The sequence below is a fragment of the Equus asinus genome, chromosome 1, assembly GCF_041296235.1.
Source record: "Equus asinus isolate D_3611 breed Donkey chromosome 1, EquAss-T2T_v2, whole genome shotgun sequence".
Taxonomy (NCBI): Eukaryota; Metazoa; Chordata; class Mammalia; order Perissodactyla; family Equidae; genus Equus; species Equus asinus.
The window spans coordinates 146,901,656-146,925,041 of NC_091790.1; the positions used below are offsets into that span (position 1 = coordinate 146,901,656).

Here is a 23,386-nt window from a genome sequence, read left to right on the forward strand (position 1 = left end):
GTACAGTGATTTCTGCAGGAATGAGTCCTTCAGGAGCATAGGATTTGGTTAGTCAAAAGGGGTCCCACCCTCAGGAGTGCCTTTCAACCCATTTACTGTTCTAGTGCTGCAGTCTTGAAATTCTTAGTAACTTTCAAACAAGAGGCTCTTCGTTTTCAGTTTGCACTGGGCCCTCCAAATTATGAAGCCTATTCTGAGTGCATGTCGAAAAGTTTGTCCATCAAGTATCTCCCTAGGTTTGCTGCTACAACTATGAGGTGAGACTGAGTTTTTCCACTATGGATCTAAAATTCCAGGAAGTGATCTTTTTCCACTAAGTGTAGTGAGTCTGAGGTAAGCAGACCCAAAAATGGAGAGAGAAATTGAATCCAAGCAACACTTTTTGGACCCAGATAGCAAAGAAGTCAAAGATGAGCTGAACCAAGAGATAGAGTAAGTCACATGGCATTGATGATGTTGTCAAGCCTCTAAACCCAGCCTGAAGCCTTAAACACTCCAGGATCAGTTACATGAGTCAATATATTTCTGTTTGAGTGTAAACTCACATGAGCGGGGTTTTGGCTATGTGAATCCCAAGCAGTTCTCACCAAAACAGGTTTTATTTCTGTGCTGAGTCTCATTTGTTTTCCTACTTCCCTAAAATATTCTTGGACATGTCTAGAAAAACATCACAGTTTGCATAAAATAAGCTCTTTCCTGGTTAACTAATAGTGATTATTGAATGTCTGAATTTGTTACAGATTAAGTGTTCAATATGGAATGATCAAAATGGAATAAAAATCTGGTCATGGGTTTGAAAGGTCAAAAATTCCTTACTCTATTTCTTCGAATTTTTTTTACTAACAGGCTCTCCATGCAGACTGAATGCTATACCTCTGCTTTGAATTAATATTTATTATATACACCTCCACATTCTCAAAAACTCCAGACTAAACCTGCTATATCGAGTGCCAACGAGAACTAATATAATCCCAAGAAATCAGGTTTTATCTTAAAATTATTCATTTCTGTACATACAATGTAAAGAATACACATTTACTTCTGCCTTTCAAAGAGAAACAGTAAATGGAATAAAATGAAAATGTATGACAATTATATTAAGATAATATGCCTAAAGTATTAAGATGAATTGTTAATCATTACTTAGCAAATTACAACTTTCGTACGGGGAAAATAATACCTTACATATATAATGAATAATATTACACTTGGACTAATATGGCTGTAAGTTAATTATAGACTACACAGCTGATTTAGTTTCATTTACCTAAGGAGCTGTTCTGACCCTGTTGCAGATTAATTACATCTTCAGGAATACATTCTCATTTATCATTGTCACTTGCAGCATTACAGCTCATAGTAAGACTGCAGGGCTCTTTTTAAGGTTAAAAAAATTCCTTAGCTGTGCTACATTTTGCAAGTTTAGTCATTAAAAGCACATGACAGCTAAAACCAGGTGAAATTAAATTAGCTCTGGAACATTAGGAAAGTTCATGTCTCCCAAATTAAATGACTATAAGAAAATCAAAATCCTGTTAAAATCACTCAAGTTAGACACAGGCCTTTCTTATATTTTATAGAATTTTTGAGAAGATCCAATGCTTTGAAATGCATGTGTAGAAAATATAGGGCACATTATGAATTCCTTTATGCACATTAGGCAGCTTCTTAATATTCTCATTTTCTAAAATTGTTAGAAACATTCAAAAGAATAACATGCTTACCTTTATACATATCTAGAAAGTTTTGTTTAAATCATGATGAAAATTTTATACTATTTGCTTTTCTCTAACAATGAGAATTTTCTTAATGAAACAAGAGCAAGAGAAGAATGAAAGAGATCTGTCTGTAGCTTGGAATAGAGTAGAATATTTATTCATTCATAGCTAAATGATCATTTAATATCTACTGAGAACTGTTATATGCTAATGCATGTGCAAAGAGTAGGCATATTTGAATAACTTACATTCCTGAACTCAAGGAGCTCAGATTCTAGGAGAAGAAAGACAAACAAACAGATGACTGTCAAAACGATGTGGGGATGTGATTAACGTTAAATAAAGATATGTGAAAAGGAATATGAGGGACTAAAAAGGAGTGGCAAACCCATTGTGGTAGCTCAGGACTTTTTGAGAGAAGAGGAGTCTAGGTTGATCATTCACAAATGGAGAGGAGCTAACTTTGTTGCTCATGAATGAGAAAGAGTGGGTGTATTTGGGGGCTATTCGAGGAGGGGGGATGAGGGTGGTCAGTTTCACCCAGATGGAGTTGATGACATGAGCAAAGCAACAGAATCAAGAAAAAGCATCTCAGAAACTATGGGCAGTCTCTAAAATGGAGGTGAGGCAGAAGATGAGGCAGGGCCAGAACATGATAAGGAGATTGGAATTTATGTGTCTGCAATAGTGGGCCACTGGAGGCATGGCTGGTAGGTGGAGCATGGATCTGAGAAATCAAGACTGGAGGCAGACAGAGCAATGGGAAGGCATTACAATAGTGAAAATGAGAGGTGATGAGAGTTTGAGTTACTTAGGGGTTAGGAAAAGATATATATTTAGAGAATATTTAGAGATTGAATCAACAGGATTCTTTGATTAGTTGTTGGGATTTGGGAAACTCCAAGAAAAGATCTAGATGGATGACATAGAGAACGCTGTCATCTGCATAGATGATGATTGAAACCATGAGCAGAAATGAAATAACACAGGTAGATGCGGAGAGAAAGAGCAGAAAAACAATCCTGATGATCATCAGCAATTAAAGGGCAGATGAAGTGAGTAAAGCCCACGAAGGTGGCACAAATCCAAGAAGGTGGTCAGTGAAGAATTATAAGACTCAAGAGGGTATGGGATTGAGTAAGCCCAAGGAAGGAAGGAAAGAATTTCAACAAATATAAAGTATGTCAAGGTTAAGTGCAGCAAATATTGAGAAAGATAGTGCTATTGGACTGGCAAATTTGTATGTCAAGGGTGACAATAGCCAGAGAAGTTTTAGGAAAATGGTATGGGAGAGAGTAAATAGAGATAGAAGAGCCAGCTTGCACCGTTTCAGCAAATGGGTGATGAAGTGGTGACAACTAGAAATAATTGTTTTAGACTCAGAAATTACTTAGGAATAAAGAGTTTCATTTTGTGCGTGTGTGTATGTGTGTGTGAGGGAGATTCACAATGAGCTAACATCCGTTGCCAATCCTCCTCTTTTTTTGCTTGAGGAAGATTAGTCCTGAGCTAATCCATCTGTGCCAGTCTTCCTCTACTTTGTATGTGAGATGCCTCCACAGCATGGCAGATGCCTGGAGTAGGTCTGCACCCGGGATCTGAACCCATGAACCCAGGCCACCAAAGTGGAACGTGTGGAAATTTAGCCACTTGGCCATGGGGCTGGCCCAAGAGTTCCCTTTTTAAATTGATGTATCTTCCATTTTCTTCTTTCTTCCAATATTTTAACATTTATTTAAAAATATTCTGTTTAATATTTTGTATTTTTTTAAAAATTAAACACTGCATTTTATCTTCTTCAGAGATCAGGAATTTTTGTCAACAAGAAAAACCCATTGTAAACTTTCTTAGGTGATAAAGAAAATGCAGGAAAAATAACTCTTAAAAGTACTTAAGTCTGCACATTAAAAAAACAAATATTTACCTGGTGGGAAAAAAAATTGAAAAATATAGCAATCAGTTGCTTAATGAAAGAGCAATTCTTGCAAATTTATTAATAAAATATGAACAATAATTTTGTATCAGCCTCTGATTCAATGTTCTAGTTGGGGCTTTTAGTTTTAGGGGTAAAATCAAATTATAATATCCATTATTGCTTTTTATATGATAGATCTGTTTTGCAAAAAGTCCCATTGTTTTCTATTTGATGCTTAATGAATAAATTATTTAGCATTTAGTGAAAAATAAGTTGCTTATTTATTTTTCTAAAACTAATTTACTAAAGAGTTGAATGTGGCCAAGTCAATAAAAGAGAAACACTATGTAATTGTAAGAAAATGGTTGGAATTAAATTTGCACTGAGATTTTGTAAGGAAAATAAACTGCATTGAGGTAAAATTATCAAGTATTTGAGATTAGTGGTCTTTTTTGTGATTGACAGTTTACTGAAATAATGGAAGCCTTTCTTGAGATAAATAACCATTTCAGAAGCAAAAGTCCTATCAGACATACCTTTCAATTAAAAAACGAAGTTGACTTTCCAGGAAGAACATTTTACACAGGTATAGCATTAATGTCATTATAAATTTCTTCTTGACATAAAATGGGAAAAAAATACATTTCAAAACAATGTCTTTCTATAATGAGAATTATAGTCTTCATTTGATTAACTTTTTCAATTTCTCAGATATATAAACCAAGCTCCTCATTTAGGAATCACATAACATTTATTGTTGTCAGTATAACAACAGAACCATCTTTAGACCAATAGAATTTGGCCAAAACAAATTTAAGTAATAAAAAGGTGGTAGGTTAAAAATTATATAAGCTTTATGAAAGAGAGGTAGATGAAATAGATAAATCAAAGAAAATGAGATTTAACAAAAGAGATTTTGATCATGTCAGAGCCCGATTTTGACTTCAGGGCCAGATAAAAACTCGAGGTTATCAGTCTGTGATCATAACTAAATTTCTACAGTTAAGATATTTCCTTTGTATTTTCAGTAAAGGCATAGGAAAATAAAAAATTTAAGAAAGGGTTGATGACTGAAGGATTTCTGAGTGGTAACTACTCCGCTAACTTGAAATTTATGGTTATGAGAATTAAGTAGTCATATTTTTCCCACACTGGCGGAATAAGAGGCTCTTAGTGACTGACTAAGGCTGAAGGATACTAAATCATAACCATGCAAATATCTATTTGATAGGACATTTGGGTGGTAATATATATGGTGCACCAAAAGTCCACTTGTCTTTGTCAGATTTCTTCCACACTCAGAGAGTGATTCCACAGTGAGCATAGACCCATTTCCAATTTCAAAAGTACTAATGTGGATACAGCTTTCATTCTCATGTTGGCTTTCACTTTTTACACAGCGTGTGATACTAATTTGTTTCTGGATATGTTCTACAAAAACTGGAGGACCTTTCCAGAAGCCTTTGAAATTCTTATTGCCTTGCTTGTTTCTGCTCACAGTGCTGACTTCTGTGTTGAAGAGTGTCCAAATTGGAACTTACTGGGATGATTAACAGCTGCTACAAAATCAATACTCTATGTAGGGAAAACAGAATTGGGCTAAGATGGTCTTACATGAGCACTATTCTGTGGCTGAATATCTTTCGATGTCAGCAAGGCAAATAAAATTTACGTTGGTGGAAGCATTTCCATGGATATAATCCATGGGCTTTTCAGACTCGGCCTCAGAGACCTAGGGGGTGGGGAAGATAATTCATAGGTTTTAATTATGCACAATTATGCATATTCTCAGTTGCAAAGCTGATCACTGTTACCCTTAGTGAGAAATGGATTTGCTTAAATCTTTCATTATTTTAACATTTATTATGGTTGAAACACTAAGTCATACTATTATTGCTACTGCAATCTGCCTCAAAATGAGTCTTAAAATTTTTTTCTCCACAAATTAAATTGAAAAGTAATACAGATGTTTGTGGATTTGGTTTTCATACACTGATGCTTCAATTACAGAACAGTAAAGTAGTTGCTGACATATGCCTTAAAAATCCTTTATAGCTATTTTTGTAGGGTTAAATACTCTTTACAATAACTTACACTCTTTACAATAACTTATTATAACTTTGCTTTACGAAAACAAGCTAAATACACTAACAGTTTAAAGGGAAATAAATTAGTTCCCCTAATCATTACTTGTTTGTATCTCTTCTAGCCACATTCAAGGGATGATGCATATGTGGAAAGTTTTACCTGCAACAGACTAGAATTCTCACCTCTTTCTGGCACCATATTCATCTTTGTATCCCCTATAATGCTTATCCCAGGAATTAGATCAGGTGCTCAATAAGTATCTGTGGAATGAATGACCTAATAAATGAGATCCTTTGTGACTACATACTAATCAGGACTAGGGCACTCAACAGCCATGACAACTTGATATTTTAGATTTTTATACTAACATAAGTACAGCATATATCAGAAGTTAAGAAATGTTTATTCAATAATCCCATTTATATATCCTAATGACTGACCCATGAAAGGAATATTTTGTGGATCTGTTTAACTGAATCCTCCAGTAGGAACACCTTTGCAGACCAACACCCCTCCCTTTCTGGTAGTGCACATAATACTCTCATTATCGCAATATGGCATGTGTTGCTTGGGTGAATGGTATGTCACAGGCAGGAAAAACTGTTTAAAGGAAATTACAGTGATTTTTGTATGTGTGTGAGAGACAGCTGTCATTAATTTGAACTATATCCTTTGTATATTAAGTATGTAATCTCTCTTCCTTTCTGTGCTGTTGAAAAGCGAATATTTTTAACAGGGAGCTATCATGGAGTATGGATTCTATAGTTCCCAGTTATATGGGCTTCCTGTCACGATTTTATCCAGAAATTGACTCTCCAGCTCAAAACCACAAAGAGAAAAACATGAGAAGGCAGGGTCAGTGTTGCTACAGACCGGGATAGTCACAGTTATCAACAAAACCAGAAGGCTGGAAAATAAAATTAATGAGGCAGCGGTCTTAAGGCTAATAGGGAGGGAACTGAGACCTTTAGGATGCATAAGGCCTAATCCCTAAAGGGGAGATAGCCAGAGAGAAAGCAGAGCTTTAAAGAAGCAGATAGAAAGAATAGCACGTGAAATCGAACTTGCCATGGTCTGGTACAGGCAGCTCAGCACAGATGAATTCCTTGTGCAAAATACATCAAATAAAGTAGAACAAAACCAAAAATATTTCCCCTCCAGCAATGAAATAAAGACTCTATGCAATGGGCGTGCTTTTAGTTGCTTTCATAGTACCCTACATCTTTTCCTTCATAACATTTATTGATATTTGAAATTCACACATAGTATTTCACCCCTATGAAAGGGAGAACTGAAGTTTTGCCTGCCTGTTCTCCAATACTGATTTCCTCCAGACCATCCTATGTTTAGAGGAGTGTCCAGCACATAGTAGCTACTCATCTAAACACATAAAATAAACTTCTTGTATAAATGAGTAAAAGAGAAAGACACAAGAATACATGAAACAATAAAGGATGAACAGAACAGCAACTTAGAAATTAGTGAAGTCTGTCCACTTAAAATGTGATCTAAGCAAATAAAACCCCATCAGCTCTCAAATCATTATTAAAATAATTCTATAAGAGGCAGGGACATAGAACAGGTTAAAAGTTAATATTTGAATGAGAATTTAAGCTTTATGGTAGTACGTTTAGAAGTATTTAAATAAATTTGATTAATTCTGTGAAATTTTAAAGATTTCCTATGGTCCCACCACATTTTTGAATTACAGTAAGCAAAAAAGAAAAAGTTTCATTTCCCTTTCCATATCCCTGACACCAGAGGTTAATATTGTTAACATTTCGCTCTATATATTTACTGACTCTTTTATATGATCTTAGAGACAGTGCTATACAAACCCATTCATATTTTATCACCATCATCCTCCCTACCATTGATTAAGCCCTAGTGCTAGTATTGTTGTAAGAGCTTTAGGAGTCCCTAACAACCTCCTTAAGATGGCTTCTGAATTAACTTCATTCACAAAACAATAGGAGAACCAGTGCTTACTTATGGACGATTTTCCTTTGTGATTTAACATTATAATTTGGGAACCTCTTTTCCTGTTGTATCTCATTTCGAATTGATCAACTTTTAGGTTGTTCCTAACTGTATGTCATTAAAAATAAATGGTGCAGCTTAGACTTTTGTATTATTTATTTCTGTGGAATGGAGTCTTAGAAATGGGATTGATGGCTCAAAGAGTATTCACATTTTAAATTTTAACAGATGCCATCAAATTATTCTCCAAAAATAATTTAGAGGTCCATCATGCAATTATGAATGTGCCCATTTTTGTATACTTATAGGCATTAGATATTATCAATCTTTGTAATTTCTAATAATCTGAAAGGCAAAATGATATCCCATTGCATAATTTTGCATTTCCTTGCTAATTAATAACATTAGGAATCTTTTCACCAGGCTATTCATTATAACTCTTTCTCATCGTTTCAGTCTATTTTTCTATTAGATGCTTATTTTTTATTAAGAATTCCATATTTTAGTTTATTAACCCCTCGTTTATTCCTTGCATTGGAAATATTTTCTTGATTTTTAATTGTTACTGAGTTTTAGCATACTTTTTTTAAATGAGGATTATGAAAAGTAATTGCAATTTTCTTTTCCTTTATGGCTTCTAGGCTTCCTTTTGGCCTCAGAAAGGTTTCTCCTACCTCAGCAATATACTTCTATATTTTCCTCTAATATCTTATAAGTGTATTACTTCAATTTACATTTTTAATCTATTTGATGTATATTTCATATGAATATGAATGTAAATATAAATTTATTTTTATTCAAATGAGGAACCAATTCTGTTGCCTAATTTTTTGTGCACTTCATCCTTATCCAATGAGCTGAAATTTCAACATCTAACAAGTACAAAATTCCCTGTCTGTTTATTTTTTGGTCTAATTTTTATTTTGTTTTATTAATCTATTTTTGTGCCACCATATTTTAGTTACTGTGACTTGCTAGTATTTTGTACACAGCAGGGAAATTGAAGACTATGGGACATTAATTATTTCAAAAAATTCTAAAGCTATTTTTATCCAACTGTAAATTGTCATTCATCAAAATAACCACCAGTAATCCTATTAGAAATCTCAGTAGCAATGGACTAATTGTATAAATTAATTTGAGGAGACTTGATCTGTTAATATTATTAAATATTCCCATATAGGAAGATGAGTTGACATTATTATTCAGTTTTTATTTTATAACTTTGTATATTATTTAGTTTTCTCCCTATGAGCTGGGTATCTTTCTTATCTTGTGTAAACTTTGGTATTTTGTAGTTTACTTATATTGTTAACCAAGTTACATTCATATTAACGTATTAACTGGTAAGCATATAAAGGAAAGCTACAGCATCACTTTTTTTAATATGTATCTAGTATTAAAGGAAAGCCATTGAGTATTTTTTTTTGTATATCTATCTAGTATTTGGCACTTTATGTTGATTTACTAGCTTTATTTTTAGTTTATGTATACTTATTAAATATGTGATAGCATCTTCAAATAATCTTGTCACTTTTCAATATTTATATGACATTTAAAATTTTTATTATTAAATTAGCTCACTTTTCTAGAAGTGTAAATGGCAATGGTGATAGAAAAATCCCTGTATTCTGCCTGATTTTTATTTGGAATGCCTCTACTATGCCACAATTAATAGGATATTAACTATTGATTTTTACAAAATGTTTTACATATTTTCCAATAGTTTTTAATTATAAAAATGACAAACCTAGTTTACATTTAAATTAATTATGGTAACATTGACCCATTTTGGCTTTCTTGAAACAAACCCTACTTGGTCAATAGGTTTTAGTCCTTAAATCCTTAAATATAACACAAGAATTTATTTGCTAAGGTTTTTGTTTACAACTGCTGCATTTATATTTACATGTGTATTTTCTTTTTGGGATTATGTTCATGAGGCATTGCTATTGAGGTTTGCTAGCTATGTAAAATGAATGGGAAAAAATCATTTTAATCTATGTTCTGGAATAATTTTTAAAATATAAGAATTATTTGTGCTGTGAAAGATCATTTGCTGTGACACCAGTTTTAGACGTTCTTTTACTACATTTTTACTTCTTTCTCTTTGGCTATATGCTTAGAGCAGTGGTTCTCAAAGTCTGATCCTGGACAAGCAACATTGGCGACACCTGGTTGCTTGTCAGAACCATGAATTCTTGGACCCCGTCTCAGACCCACTGAGCCAGAAAGCCTGGGTATGGGGACCACCAAGCTTCAGCTTAGCCAGCCCTTCAGGTGATGCTGATACATGCTTAAGTATGAGAACTGACTTGGATTTGCTTCTCCTTCCTCTTCAGCAAGTGCCAGCTATTTATATTTGGATGAAAAACTTTAAATTTCTTCTATATGATAAAGATTATCGGCATAAAGAAGCAAATGATATACTCTTAATTATTTAAATATTTTCCATAGCTGCGTTTATATCTTCAAAAGTCTGTTAAAATATTCTCGGATAGTGACCTCAGCAAGATGGTGGAACTGGAGTTTTCAGCCATCATCCACAGAACATCGATTTTGACAAGCACTCCCAGTGAGAGCACCTTTATGGGAGTCGGGAGTCCAGCGGAGAAGTTCCGGCGCACCATTGGAGCAAAAAATCCAAAAATAGATGCATTGAAGAGGGTAAGAACACTTTCACTTTACCTGCATCACCCCTCCCCCAAGGTGTCACTGTACAGTGCCCAGAGATCCCCCGACATCCCCACTGCCACCCCAGCCTGCTGTTTCTCCCATGGGGAAAGTGAGCGTGTTATGAGTGAGTGCTCAGCTTCTCAAGTCTCGCAGGACTCTGCCCACGGGGCCACTTCTTTCTTGCCTCCTCCAGAATACTGAGGGTATCAGCAGAGCTGGGAGGTTAGGAGAGGCTGGCAGCAGATAGGAGGGGCGAGGACTCCCAGCCACACGGCTTGGAACTCAACAAAGGGCGGTGGATCCTACAAACTGTTTCACCGACTGCATCAGGAGGCCTGCCCACGAGCTGAGTGGCACGCCGCAGCTGAGAAGGCCCCCCAACAGGCCCCTGTGGTGCCCCCAGTGCTTTGTGGGCCTCACCCCTCTCCCTCCCATGGGTTGCTCCCATGCGAGCCCCCGTGAGTGCCCTCCCGCGGGCCTGGAGGAAGGCACACACACGTGTGCATTTCAGGGCGCTGCCCTGGGGAAAACACACAGGAGGCTATCGGCACCCAGTCAGCCTTTGCGGGATGGGGAAAAGGCATACAATCTCAATAATGACTTCCCAAAGAGGGAACCACAAGGAGGTGACTGCTTCTTCAGATTCAGTCTGACTGCAGACCTTGAGGTGGCCCTGTAATCTGGCTCCAGTCCCTGTTAGCAGTGGCCCGGGAACAGTCCCGTCTGCTCAGGGACCCAGAAGGAGAGTGCCCACTTCTGTCCCCGGAGGAGGCTCGCGGACATCCGACCTCCTGCAGATACTGAAGCAGCCGCGTAACTCAGTGCCAACCCTTCTCAGCCTAGTAATCCTGCATATTTGTATTTCCACATTTCGAGGTTTACCCTTACCGAGAGTCATCTGTGTTGTTTCCAACCCTGTTTATGCCAATTCTAGTTTTTATTATAATTATATGTTTTAATTACATGTTATATAAATAGGAAATTATGATTACAAAGAGTCTTTGTTTTATATAGAAACAAGGAAGATTTGGGAAGATTTGCTATAAATGCAATGTGGAAATGGCTATAGAATTATATATTGTTTGCTACAGAATTATATGTAAGAGAAGATAAAAGATTTTTTTAAACTATTGTAAAAAAGAAGGATTTTATACTCAGATTGCTTCACAAGTATCTTTTGAGTTTTTATTTCACCTAAAAGAAAGTAAAAATGGAAATCATAGATAGTTATCATGGAATGTGATTTACATAAGACAGACTTTGTAGAACCCCACACAGTGACCCACATTCAAAGAAATGACATTAGCTGGGCCTATAAGGGAAGACGGGCCAATTCAAGTACATTTATAGGTTTTAGGTTAAAATGAAATATTCAAGGTTGTAGATATCATCTTGTTCTATCTTTCCATTAACATCTAACTATCACCTCCAGTAGAAGAGCTCTTGCTGTATGTAAATTGAACTACATCTTTTCCTGAGTATAATTGTTGAATCATTCAAAGGCATCTCTTAAAAGACAAACACCTTACCTTGGCTTCCAAGAGTCTTGAAAACATGGCAGCAGCCACCTCTGTAACTGCCTTTTTTGTTATTCACTCCCACCTTCTCCCTTTATGTTCCAGGCACACCAACCTAGCAGGCCTTTGAACTCACCAAGCTCTCTCTCACCTCAAGCTCTTCACATAGAATTTTACCTGCCTGGTCTGCTCTTTCAATCTCTTTGATGTCCAACTCACTTACATGCATTCTTCAGATCTTTTCTTAAATGCAGCCTCTTTGTATAGGTCTTCCCTGACTATGAGATCTAAAGTTGCTGTCCCTTATTCTAGCTCATGGTAACTTTTGTTTTCTTTCACAGTATTTATCATAATTTAAAAAAAACATGTATTTTTGCATTTATTTTTTAATGAGTCTCTCTACCATTAAACTCCAAGTTCTAATAATGAGGTAATCCATTGCTATAACTCTAGGGCATGAGCAAAAATAAAAGGTCCTTAGGTTTTATGTTTATTAAGCAAACGAATGAAGAATCAACCATGAGGATAAAATTAATGACATATGTGAATTTGGTGGCAATGAACTGGGTAGACAGTTTTCTTCCTGGGATTTTTGAGATTATCTAAAGTTATCTTAAGGTACAAAATCAGAATGAAAGGTAGCACTTAGCAGTTTTTCTTATTAATTTCTGTAATCCATGCTTCTTATGTCCAGCTGTTCAGCCTCTCATGACAATTCTCTCTCACCTCACTATAATGTAAGCTTAGTGATTACATAGACTTTTTCTATCTTGTTCCCTGCAATCTTCAAACAGTACCTGGTACATTGTAAATGATAGATAAATATGCTTTTATTGAAGGACCACCATGGTAGAATAATATCTATTTTCAGAGTTAATTATGATTTCAGGATCATTTCCAATTGTTCTGGCTAAAAGTGAAAAGTATTACAAAGAAGGAATTAGCAGAAACTGACTAGTTATTTACCAATTTCCTTTTTCTTCCTGGGCTGACAGAATTCCTTTCCCAGTTTCCTACAATTAGGTGGATCCAAGTGATGAAGATATGACCAATGGCTTATAAGTGGAACATCTTCCACGCCTGGCAGATAATAAAAAAAAAATCCATTCCAATACTCCACTCTCTTTGGTTACCCAATTGTTGAATAGAGAAGGCTCTGTATATCCAGAGGAGGGTGAAACCACAAGATGGAAGGAACCTGGGTCACTGACTGACAGAATGGAGCAGGGCCTCTCCCCAAATGTCAACCCACGTTGTCCTATCGTGTGAGGGAAGAACTAATTTTCAGTTGTTGTCAGACCACTGACATTTTGGGTTATTTGTGCCAGCAGTCAACACACTCTGACTGATACAAGGGTATATCATAATGTACAGGATGATATTTATCAATACATTTCCGACCATCACAGGTTTTCTAAAAGTTTGAGGCAAGGTTTTGTGTAACGTGTAAAGTACTTCCAGTGAGTATATGAAGGGCGATAGTTAAAATCATGAAAACTATACTGACAGTAGAGTCAAACTTTGAGATGAGACCACCTTGTAACTAGGGGGTAGCAGGGAGCCTAGAGATAATTTCAAGTACAAATTATGTGCCGTCTTAAGCTTTCTCATGCTGGTAATAGCAAAAAATTGAAATGTCCTCCTCATCCTTTCAATGCTCTAACTCCAGTACTTCTTATATATCCAGGAATAGCTTGAGATAGATGATTCATTTCATTTCACTGTTTTCTGGATTCATTGATTGGGGCAGAGGAATACAGGTTGGTGAGTATAAGGTGGTCTTGCTGAGTGGCAGCCAATGCTTGAACTTCCTGTAAGGTCTATTGCTCTGATGTTGGCCCTGAGTGTTGAGCTTTTGTCTTACTCAGGGACAGGCAAATACTTCCTGAAGGGATGCTCTCCTCCCGTCACACTCCTACTTCCCATGTTCTATTCAGTGAAAGAGGCTCCAAGTCAAATGGAACAGGACCATTCAAAAGAAAACGCAATCAAAATCCACCATGTTTAGTTAGTTTTGCTCCACCTCAAGATCATAAATATATTCTATTACGTATTCTTTTATTAAGTCCTAAACTTTGCATTTCAAATTTAGTAGTTTAATAAATCTAGCAGTTTATAAAATATAATGTAAATATAAAAGTAAAATGTAAGGTAGAGTTCTAATAAAATTTTCTCCTCCTAGAAAGCTAGTTTTTGACACTTTCAACTAAGCAATCTCTCATTTCTCCAGTGAGTTTTTCTGCCACACCTATGCTGAATTTCAATATCTTTCTCTACTCCTCTGCTGATTCATTCATGTATTTTTTCATAGCATCTTTCTATTATAATTATCCAATCCATTGGTAACATGTTTAATTTGGTAAAACACTCTCCTCCTTTTCTTTTTATTAAAATTGATTTAACTACTTTGTCATATATATTTTGGAATAAGTTTTCCAAGTTTGTCATAAAATCCAGCTCTAATATTGATTAGTTATAGATTAAATGTATAAATTAATTTGCATATTATATTAAGCTATTTCATCTAAGGATGGAAATGTCTCCATTTATTCTGATTTCTTATGTATCTATAGAGAGTTTTAACATTTTCTATATGTAGGCCTTGTATATTCTTTATTAATTCCTAGATATTTTTAACTTTTTGGCTGTTTTTGTAAATTCCTTGGTTATTGCTGATATAATGGAATTCTATTGAATATTTAAGTTGAATTTATATTTGGCAACTTTGCTATGCTTTGTATTTTGTCCCAATATAATTTCAGTTGAGATATTACTTTTTGTGTATATGGGGTTTTTTTTCATCTTATTCACTCTATATTGTTATTTACAATTCTTTTTACAATATTTTTGTAAAATCAATTTTGTAATAGATCTGATTAACTCTTCAATAATCCAATTTTTGGTTTCAATAAGAGTCTCTATTTTTTTATTGTTGTTATTCTCTGCTGTATTTCCTGTTTTATTTCTATTATAACTTTCCTCCTCATTTCTTTGGGTTTTTGCTCTTTCTCCTTTTCCAACATCTTGAGTTTTGTATTTAGTATTTCTGTTTCTTGATGTCACGGTTTTTCAGCCTCAAAACTATTGATATTCTGAGCTGTCTAATTCTTTCTTGCGTGTTTGGGAGGTTGTTCTATGCAGTGAGGTGTTTAGCAGCATCCCTAGCCTCTACCCACGAGCTGCCAGTAGCAATACCCTCCCAGTCATGACAGTCAAATGTGTATTCAAACATTGCCAGATGTCTCCTGTGGTGGGGAGGCATTATCCTCTGTGAGGACCACTGGAAATTGACCGAAGGCATATATGAATTGAGAAGTGTTTGTTCAAGGAAAACTACTGAACCCCAGATAGGAATAGTGGTAATCTGTGATGTTTCAGTCTTGGGCCGCTCCCTTACCGTCCAACCCCATCAGTGCTACAGTTCTACCAGGATGGGGCAAGCTATGAAAGCCAACAACTTTACTGTCAGTGGAGGTGACCTAATTTGGAGTGGAAGCCAGAAAAACTCCATGGCCTGGAGAGTTACCTAAAACAATAGCTATCTACATGGCAAATGGACAAGGAAGGCCAATGTCGCAGCTCATCTGAGTTTGCAAACTGATTAGGTCAAGCAACTAAGCAGCTAACTAGTCAGAAATTCAACAGGAGATCTTGGGAATCAGACAGCCGTAATGAGCCTTGATAAATTTCCCCATATCCTTGGCTGTCTGAAAGGCCATATGCATGTGTAAGACTACAAACATGTTCAAGAAAGACCAAAGAGGGTCCTTGCTATCTTCATATCCTTGAGGAGCCGTGTACATAAAGAGAAGAGACAAAATAAGGGCTAGCAGATATTAAAGCTGAATCAGATTAAGAATTGCCTGATGTTCATATGTGCTCCCCAATGAACACACATATCTAATGGCAAGTGGATGAAGACTTACTGACTCAGGGTATTTGACCACAAACTCTGATCAATTGTGCTGACACAGAGGTGATCCCTAGGAAGCTAGGATTAAAATTAAAACAAAAACTAAAAAAAAGAGACAAACTGGAGCATCAGTATCCTTGCACCACAGAGGAGAAAGGCTTCACATAATTAGTGCAGCCTCATCACTAGACAAACACAGGAACAATCACAACCACTGTGGGAAAATCCAAATTCAGAGTGTTATAAAATATTACATAAAATGTCTAGTTTTCAACAAAAATTATTAGACACGCAGAGGAATAGGAAAGTGTGACACGTATTTGGAAAAAACAATGTCTTTTATGGGGCCCAAGTGCTATCAAACTCTCTAATGGTCTCCAGATATTGGACTTAGCAGACAAAGACTTCAAAACAGCTGTGATAAACATATCAAAAAGATAAGAAAACCATATTTAAAGAATAAAGGAAAGCTTAACAACAATGTCTCCTCAAATACTAATTAAAGATATAGAAATTATAAAAAGAGAAGCAAATGGAAGTTCTGGAGTTAAAAATTATGGTAAATGAAACAAAAAATTCACTAAAAGGACACAAGAGAGTGGCGTTATTCATAATATCAAAGGCTGGAAATTCTCTACATGTCCATCAACTGGTGAACAGATAAACAATGTGTGATATATCTATACAATGCGATACTGCTCAGCAGTAAAAAAGAATATAGTATTCATGAAGTTCACATGGGTTCATGCAGTTCACATGTGAGGTAAAAGAAGCCAGATGCAAAAGGCTATATACTGTATGATTTCTTTTACATGAAATATCCATAAAAGGCAAATCTTAGAGGCGGAAAGATTAGTTGTTGCTTGGAGCTGGGAGAAGCCAGAATTGACTACAAATGGGCATGAGGGTTCTTATTTTATGCTCTAAAATCGGATAGATTTATTAAAATCATTACAAGATTCACTTAAAATGAGTGAATTTGGTTGTATGTAAGTTATATGCCAATAAAGCTGTTAAAATATTATTATTTATATTAATATCAAATATAAATAAGAGGACTTTTATGGATCAAGGTGTATTACATTTTCCTTGCAAATCATCATCATCATCATCATAGCTTTAATAACAATTGTATATTTAGCCTTCAATATGGACCATTATTGAGGAAGTTTAAATGTATAATCACATTAATTATAACTGTGAGAGAGAAAATAATAACCATCATGAAATAGATAAATGAATGGACACAGAATAAAAAATTTGCCAACGTATTCTTACCTAGGCAGCTCTACTCCTAAGTTCGTGGACTCAACTAATGCTTTTTATAGTCTAGTAGTGGGATGTGTATGCGTGTGTGTGTGCATGAGAGAGAATGTGACATGGCATTAGATAATATTGATTGACATGTGAAAAGGAATGTAATTTTGTAGATAATATATTTTTAGACTTCATAATTACTGGGTTATATATATATATACATAACATATAATCACTGTTAAAAATTATTAATCCCTTAAGGATTAAAATTTCAACAGCTCTTTCAATTGCCAAATGATATTTTACTTTCAGTCTAAGATTTTTCAAGAAATCAAGTGAAAAGTTAGTCTTTTGACTTATTAACCACTTGAGAATAGTAGCAGCATTTTTCTTAGACTTCAGACTTAACCAAAATTTAAAAAGAATATCTCTACGTAAAAACCACCTGGCAGGTTATAACGATATTATAATATAGATCTCAAAATATCATTGTTTTCACATTTTCACTAATGTGGAACTTTAGTATGTACTCTAAAACTTATAACTATCTTAACATAAACCATTCTATCCTTCCTTATAATAACACAATCAAGCCGATTACAAAACACATACTTTCTTTCCTTTGTTTAACACATGAAAAATTCATCTATTGCTGATTCTCTGACTTTAAATAAACTCATAAGCTGTATTATTGCCCATTACAAGAGGTGTTTTGCTGACACGAAGATAAAATAAATTATTTACAATCAGTCAATCGTCTTAGTGTAAGAGTTTACATGGGGTGATTATGCAGGACTGGCGCAAAAGAACATGCAGTGGAAAATCTTACCACGCCAATGGAAAAGTAGTTATTGATGATACTGTAAGGCACTGGGTCTCCCTTCTCATCTTTGTCATTAGGTATGACTTCAAACTTCCACCTGTCCAACATGATTTCTGTGCTGTTTTCAATGTCTTTTAGGATTTTCATCAGATTCTCACCTTCATAACCTAATGAAAAAAAATTATCTTGAGAAAAAGCATAACCAAATAATGAAAGCTACATTTATGCATTTGAGTGTGTGTATGCATGAGTATCATGCTAAAGCTAAATAATGCATTTTAAAGTAAATTCTGACACAAACTGAAGAAATAATTATAATCTTATATTCATACCAATATTTTATTTTTAGTTTAATTTGCAACTTGTATTTCTCTCCTGTGGTGCAAATTCTCAGTATAGCCAACTGTCAAATGAACATCTCCACTGCATACCCCCCACAAAACTTTATAGCAACATATTCAAAATAAAACTAATGATCTGCTTCCATATCTTCCTCCTGTGAACACTCTCTCAGAAAAGCAACACCCTCCACCCAGTTGCTGAAGTAACAATCTGGATGGAAATTTAGACTTTTCTCTTTCTATCACTCCCCTACCCCTCTGGTGATCCAGAACAACTTTGAATGTAAGTAGAAAGTCCTTTTTTAATTTTGTGACATATCATCTCTTATTCTAAATACACAGAGTATCCCATTTCTTTCGGCTGGCTTGCTTCTGCTTCTTCTGCAGGTTTTGTATTTGATAGCACTTCTTTCTGGAGGCCCCGCTCCCAAAATAATGGATTCTATGCAGTCCCGCAGCACATGCTTCTGAAAACTAGTCCTACCTTAGAACTAGTACACTGCAGTATAGTTATTTGCACTTTCTCACTACAAGTTCCTTTTACCAAGTCTGCCCTAGAATAAATGCTCAACAAATCAATTTTTTAATGCATCTACTACAGTTGACATGGCCTGAAAAGAAAGTTATTGTTTAACATTACATTTTCTCTTAAATGTATCTATAGGTATATATCATTTTAGTTAAGACTGTAACCTCATCCTGGCTGTGTTACTTAAATGTTTGTTTTTAACCTCCCTAAATAGTTTCATCCTCAGGAAAAACTTAGGTTTGCTGGGAGAATTAATTCAGAAAAAAGATGAGAAAATACATAAAAGGTCTTGGTACATGAGGTATAAGAATAGAAAGTTCTCACTAATATAATAATACTGATGATAACATCAGAATTTGAAATGTTGTATTAAGTTGAATAATGTATGTTTCTCTAACTCTACACACACACATTTGCATTCTTGAAATGATATTTTGAGTTACAAAAATATTTTCATAGATTTTTTTCTGTGTCTAACTTTGGTCTATATTTTAACAATTTATTCATGGAACAAGTAAATTCCAGAGGCTATGAGTCCTCATTAGAGGTGTTAGCACACATAGCAGTGTAAAAGCTAATTGGATTAAAAGAAAAAAGAATAGGCACTGTCATAGGCCAACGCTCTCTAAAGATGAATAAATTACATTTATGGTGTATTTGTCACATTAACTATTAGAGGGTCAAGGCAGCCAGAAACTAGAAATCCTTATTTTGGATCCCACCATCACTTCTTGTGTTACACAGGTTTAAAAAATAACTAAGGGGGCCAGCCTGCTGGTGCAGTGGTTAAGTTTGTGCACTCTGCTTCGGTGGCCCAGGGTTCACAGTTTCAGATCCCACGTCTAGACCTAGCACCACTTGTCAAGCCACACTGTGGTGGCATCCCACATAAAATAGACGCAGATTGGCAGGGATGTTAGCTCAGCAACAATCTTCCTCAAGCAAAAAGAGGAAGATTGGCAACAGATGTTAGCTCAGGGCCAATCTTCCTCACACACACACAGACACACAAATAACTATGCACTATTAATACACACAGCAAGGAATACAACAAGCAATAATTATATAGATATAAATATTAAAAATATCCAATATTACTTCAATATAAGTCATGTATTTTTATAGCACAATTCAAAAACTATGAACATACATAATAATATGCATATAATTGTGTTCAGTGATATAATATTGAAGTGTTTAAACTACAAGACTATAATAATTAAATTTACTTATATTTCAGAAGTTTCTTAGTAGTTCTACCCTCATTCTCAATGTTTAATTTCTTCTTAATTTTTTATTTCTTTTAAAAAGAATAAATAGTAGTCCCACCCAAAATTGTATATACTATTTCCCTATTGAATTGAATAAAAACAGTTAAATATATTCACCTATTTTCAGAATTCTACTCTTGTTTGCAAATAAGTATGAGGGTTTTCAGACATAAGTGAACTTACATATATTTATACGACACTCTAGTAAAATATAGTATGGAAGTAGAGTAAAATATATATAATATAATATTATATATATACACATGCACACGCTCAGCAGACATATGAGTGAGTAATGCTTTAAATCAAATATTGCACTTGTCCTCAGCTATATCTCAGGTTAATGGCAGCATGGTTCAACATAACACTATAAAAATGTAGGAACAGCAACTGACGAGGAGAGAACACAGTAGGAATGAATTTGGTGTAAATTAATTACTACATCTAGACTCTAGTCGGGTCACTCAACTTATAATCTTTACCATTGGTTATGTTCTCAAAGTCTTAATGGCTAAACCTGAAAAAGGCTGGTATCAATCAACCTTCTAGCCAAATAAAAATGGAAAGAGATAGGCAACAAATCTATTTTGAGAATCACAACATCTGCAGTTCAGAACTACTTTACAAAGGTGAGAAGAATTCCGAATTGTAGTCCCCTTTTTAACAAATGTCTACACCTTACTTGTTTGTATTTACCTATGCTCAAGCTTGTTTAATAATGATCCATAACTACAAATAGGATTCCTGAGCTCAAGATCATATTTTTTAAAAAAGGCACATTAAACTCAGTAAATATGCAAGCAAAAACTTATTTACAGAAAAGAATGATGCTACTTTGCTTCCAATATTTTAATTTAAAGCCTATAATCACTCTAGGCTAAGAAACAAAATGAAAACGTAGTTAATATTTTCTATTTAATGATATGATATCATAATGACTGAATGGATCTAAAAAGTCAGAAGATTTTACAAATGAAAATCACATAAAGACAACAATAAATATTTGTAAAGTGTTCCCCATCTAAAACTCAGTCTCTTACCCCTTACCTCTTCACAAAATAACACTTTTTCTTGCAATAATCTTGAAATTTGTTAGACTAATTACTGCTGGAAAAATTGCAAAGAGAATATAAATTATGTATTTTTCAAATGCACTAGGATATCCTGTTATTACACTGTTACATTTTCTGCATCCAAAATATAGAAATGCATTCTTGTAAAAAAGAAGCTTCCAGGGGGCCGGCCCCATGACTGAGTGGTTGAAAGTTTCACTCACTCTGCTTTGGCGCCCCAGGATTCACAGCGTTGGATCCTGGGTACAGACCTGCTCCACTCATCAGCCATGCTAGCATGTGGAGGCATCACACATACAAAGTAGGGGAAGATGGGCACAAATGTTAGCTCAGGGCTAATCTTCCTCAAGCAAAAAAAAAAAAAAAAGAAGGAGGATTGGTAACAGATGTTAGATCAGGGAGAATCTTCCTCACAAAAGAAAGAAGTTTCCAGTCAATATTTTCCAGTGACCTTAAGTGAATCAACTGATTACTGGTTGAATAAAGTCCTTTCTTTCCCAAATGTTAAGTATGATAATTACTAAGACTACATAAAGTACTCAGCATAGATGCTGGGCAAACAATTTAGTAGTCTGGCACAAGAACTTGCGAGGCAGGTACAATCATTTTCTTAAATTCTGATGAGAAATCTGAAGCACATAGTTGTTAAGCAACTTGCTCAGTTACACCCCTGGCAGGAAATAAACCCACTTCAGTGCATGTTTTGTTATTAGTAAACTCTCACAAATGGCATCTCCAATTTCCTAATCACTCAACTCTGGCATCTTTTAGTCCCTCTTGCTACCTCTCTTTCCCCAAAGCCCTTAACTAATCCACTGGCAAGTTCCATCAGTTCACCCCCCAAAATGTGACTCCAGTTTGTCTACTTACCTCATTTGCATTACCACCACCCTAGTCCAGTCCTTTTGTTCCCTCATTATGACAACTATAAAGTTCTCATTTGGAAAACTATAATTCTCCACGTTTTTACACTTTCTTAACAGTTTACTGTACACACTCAAATTAGTCTATTTTGGAAGACATGACTGTCATCATGTCACTCAGCTTTTACAGCTCTTTCGAAGTTTCACTTTGTGCTTCAAATTCACTCAAATAAAATTCTTACCATGACCACCAAGCCGCCTGCATTATCTGGCTCCTGATCTCTCTCCAGTCTCATCCTATTCACCCTCGACTCCATGTCTACCCACCACCCCGTGACGGCTTTGAGAATCACACCACCCTCCCTTCAGTCCTTTCAATACAGGAAGCTATTTCTCCCTGTTCGTCTTTTAAATCCTGCTTGAGTGTTACTTCTTCAGGGAAGCCTTCTTGACCATCTAGCTAAATAGTTCCCCTCTGTTGTTCTCTAAAAATACACTCTGTTTCATTCTTTCATGGCCTTGATCTTACTTTGTAACTATATATTTCACTGTTCATTGATTTATTGTCTGTATACTCAATGAAAATGTAATCTTCAAAAGGAGTAGGAGTCATTTATTTATTCTCTCATTCTGTATCTAGCACCTAGAACAGTGCCAACACATGCCAGGCACTCACAGAGAGTTCATCATTAATAGATACTTTGACATATACTACAATCTATGTATCTTTGGCCATTGATAATAGTATCTTTAAAGTAGTTTTATAAGAAAATCATTAGAGTATGCCCAAAATGGAACTTTTATATATTTTTTGAAATTTAAGCCATTTGCTAGTTTGGGACCAAAAATAATATCATTAATTTTCAAATATCAAAAATATTTTCCAGAGGACTACAACAAGAGGCCACATGCATGATTCCTTCCTTTTAATCAATACACATATATAGGCACTGGCAAATATGAGCATCTCATAAGTAATGCTTCTATCCTTAGATACTATGAGATTTAAGTCAATATTTAATAATATTCTTTTACTGAATTATATCCTTAATGAAGATCATGAATAGATCATATACCAAGTTTTTAACTTAATCTCCAATTTGGTTGTATACATACATACAACTTAGAGTTCACCAGTTGGCCAGATACTCATGGAAAAATTGTTCTCAAATTTTGTTGTAAATCATAGTTAGTTAGGGAGTTTGTTTTTTCAAAAAAAATCATATGTCCAGGTCCCACCCCCAGAGATTTCCATTCAGCATATTTAGGATGAGGTCAGGCCACTAGATTTTTAACAAGCTCCCCAAGGGCTTCTGATCTGTCTTAGTAGACACTTTTCAAACTTCTCTTAGTGAATTAGATGCTAAAAATATTTAGGATTCAGTTCTTGCTTCTTTAGCAAAATCTAGTTGTTTTTTTCCC

General features: G+C 35.1%; 1 protein-coding gene across 6 annotated transcripts in view; it reads right to left on the bottom strand.

Moving 5' to 3' along the window:
• DGKB (diacylglycerol kinase beta) overlaps positions 1–23,386 on the bottom strand; it is a 685,277-nt gene that overhangs the window by 370,588 nt on the left and 291,303 nt on the right. For all 6 annotated transcript variants that reach the window (XM_044766591.2, XM_070509328.1, XM_070509320.1 and 3 more), the window contains one exon: positions 17,894–18,054. In XM_044766591.2, coding sequence (XP_044622526.1) covers positions 17,894–18,054 — 161 coding nt within the window. The remainder of the gene's footprint in view (positions 1–17,893; positions 18,055–23,386) is intronic.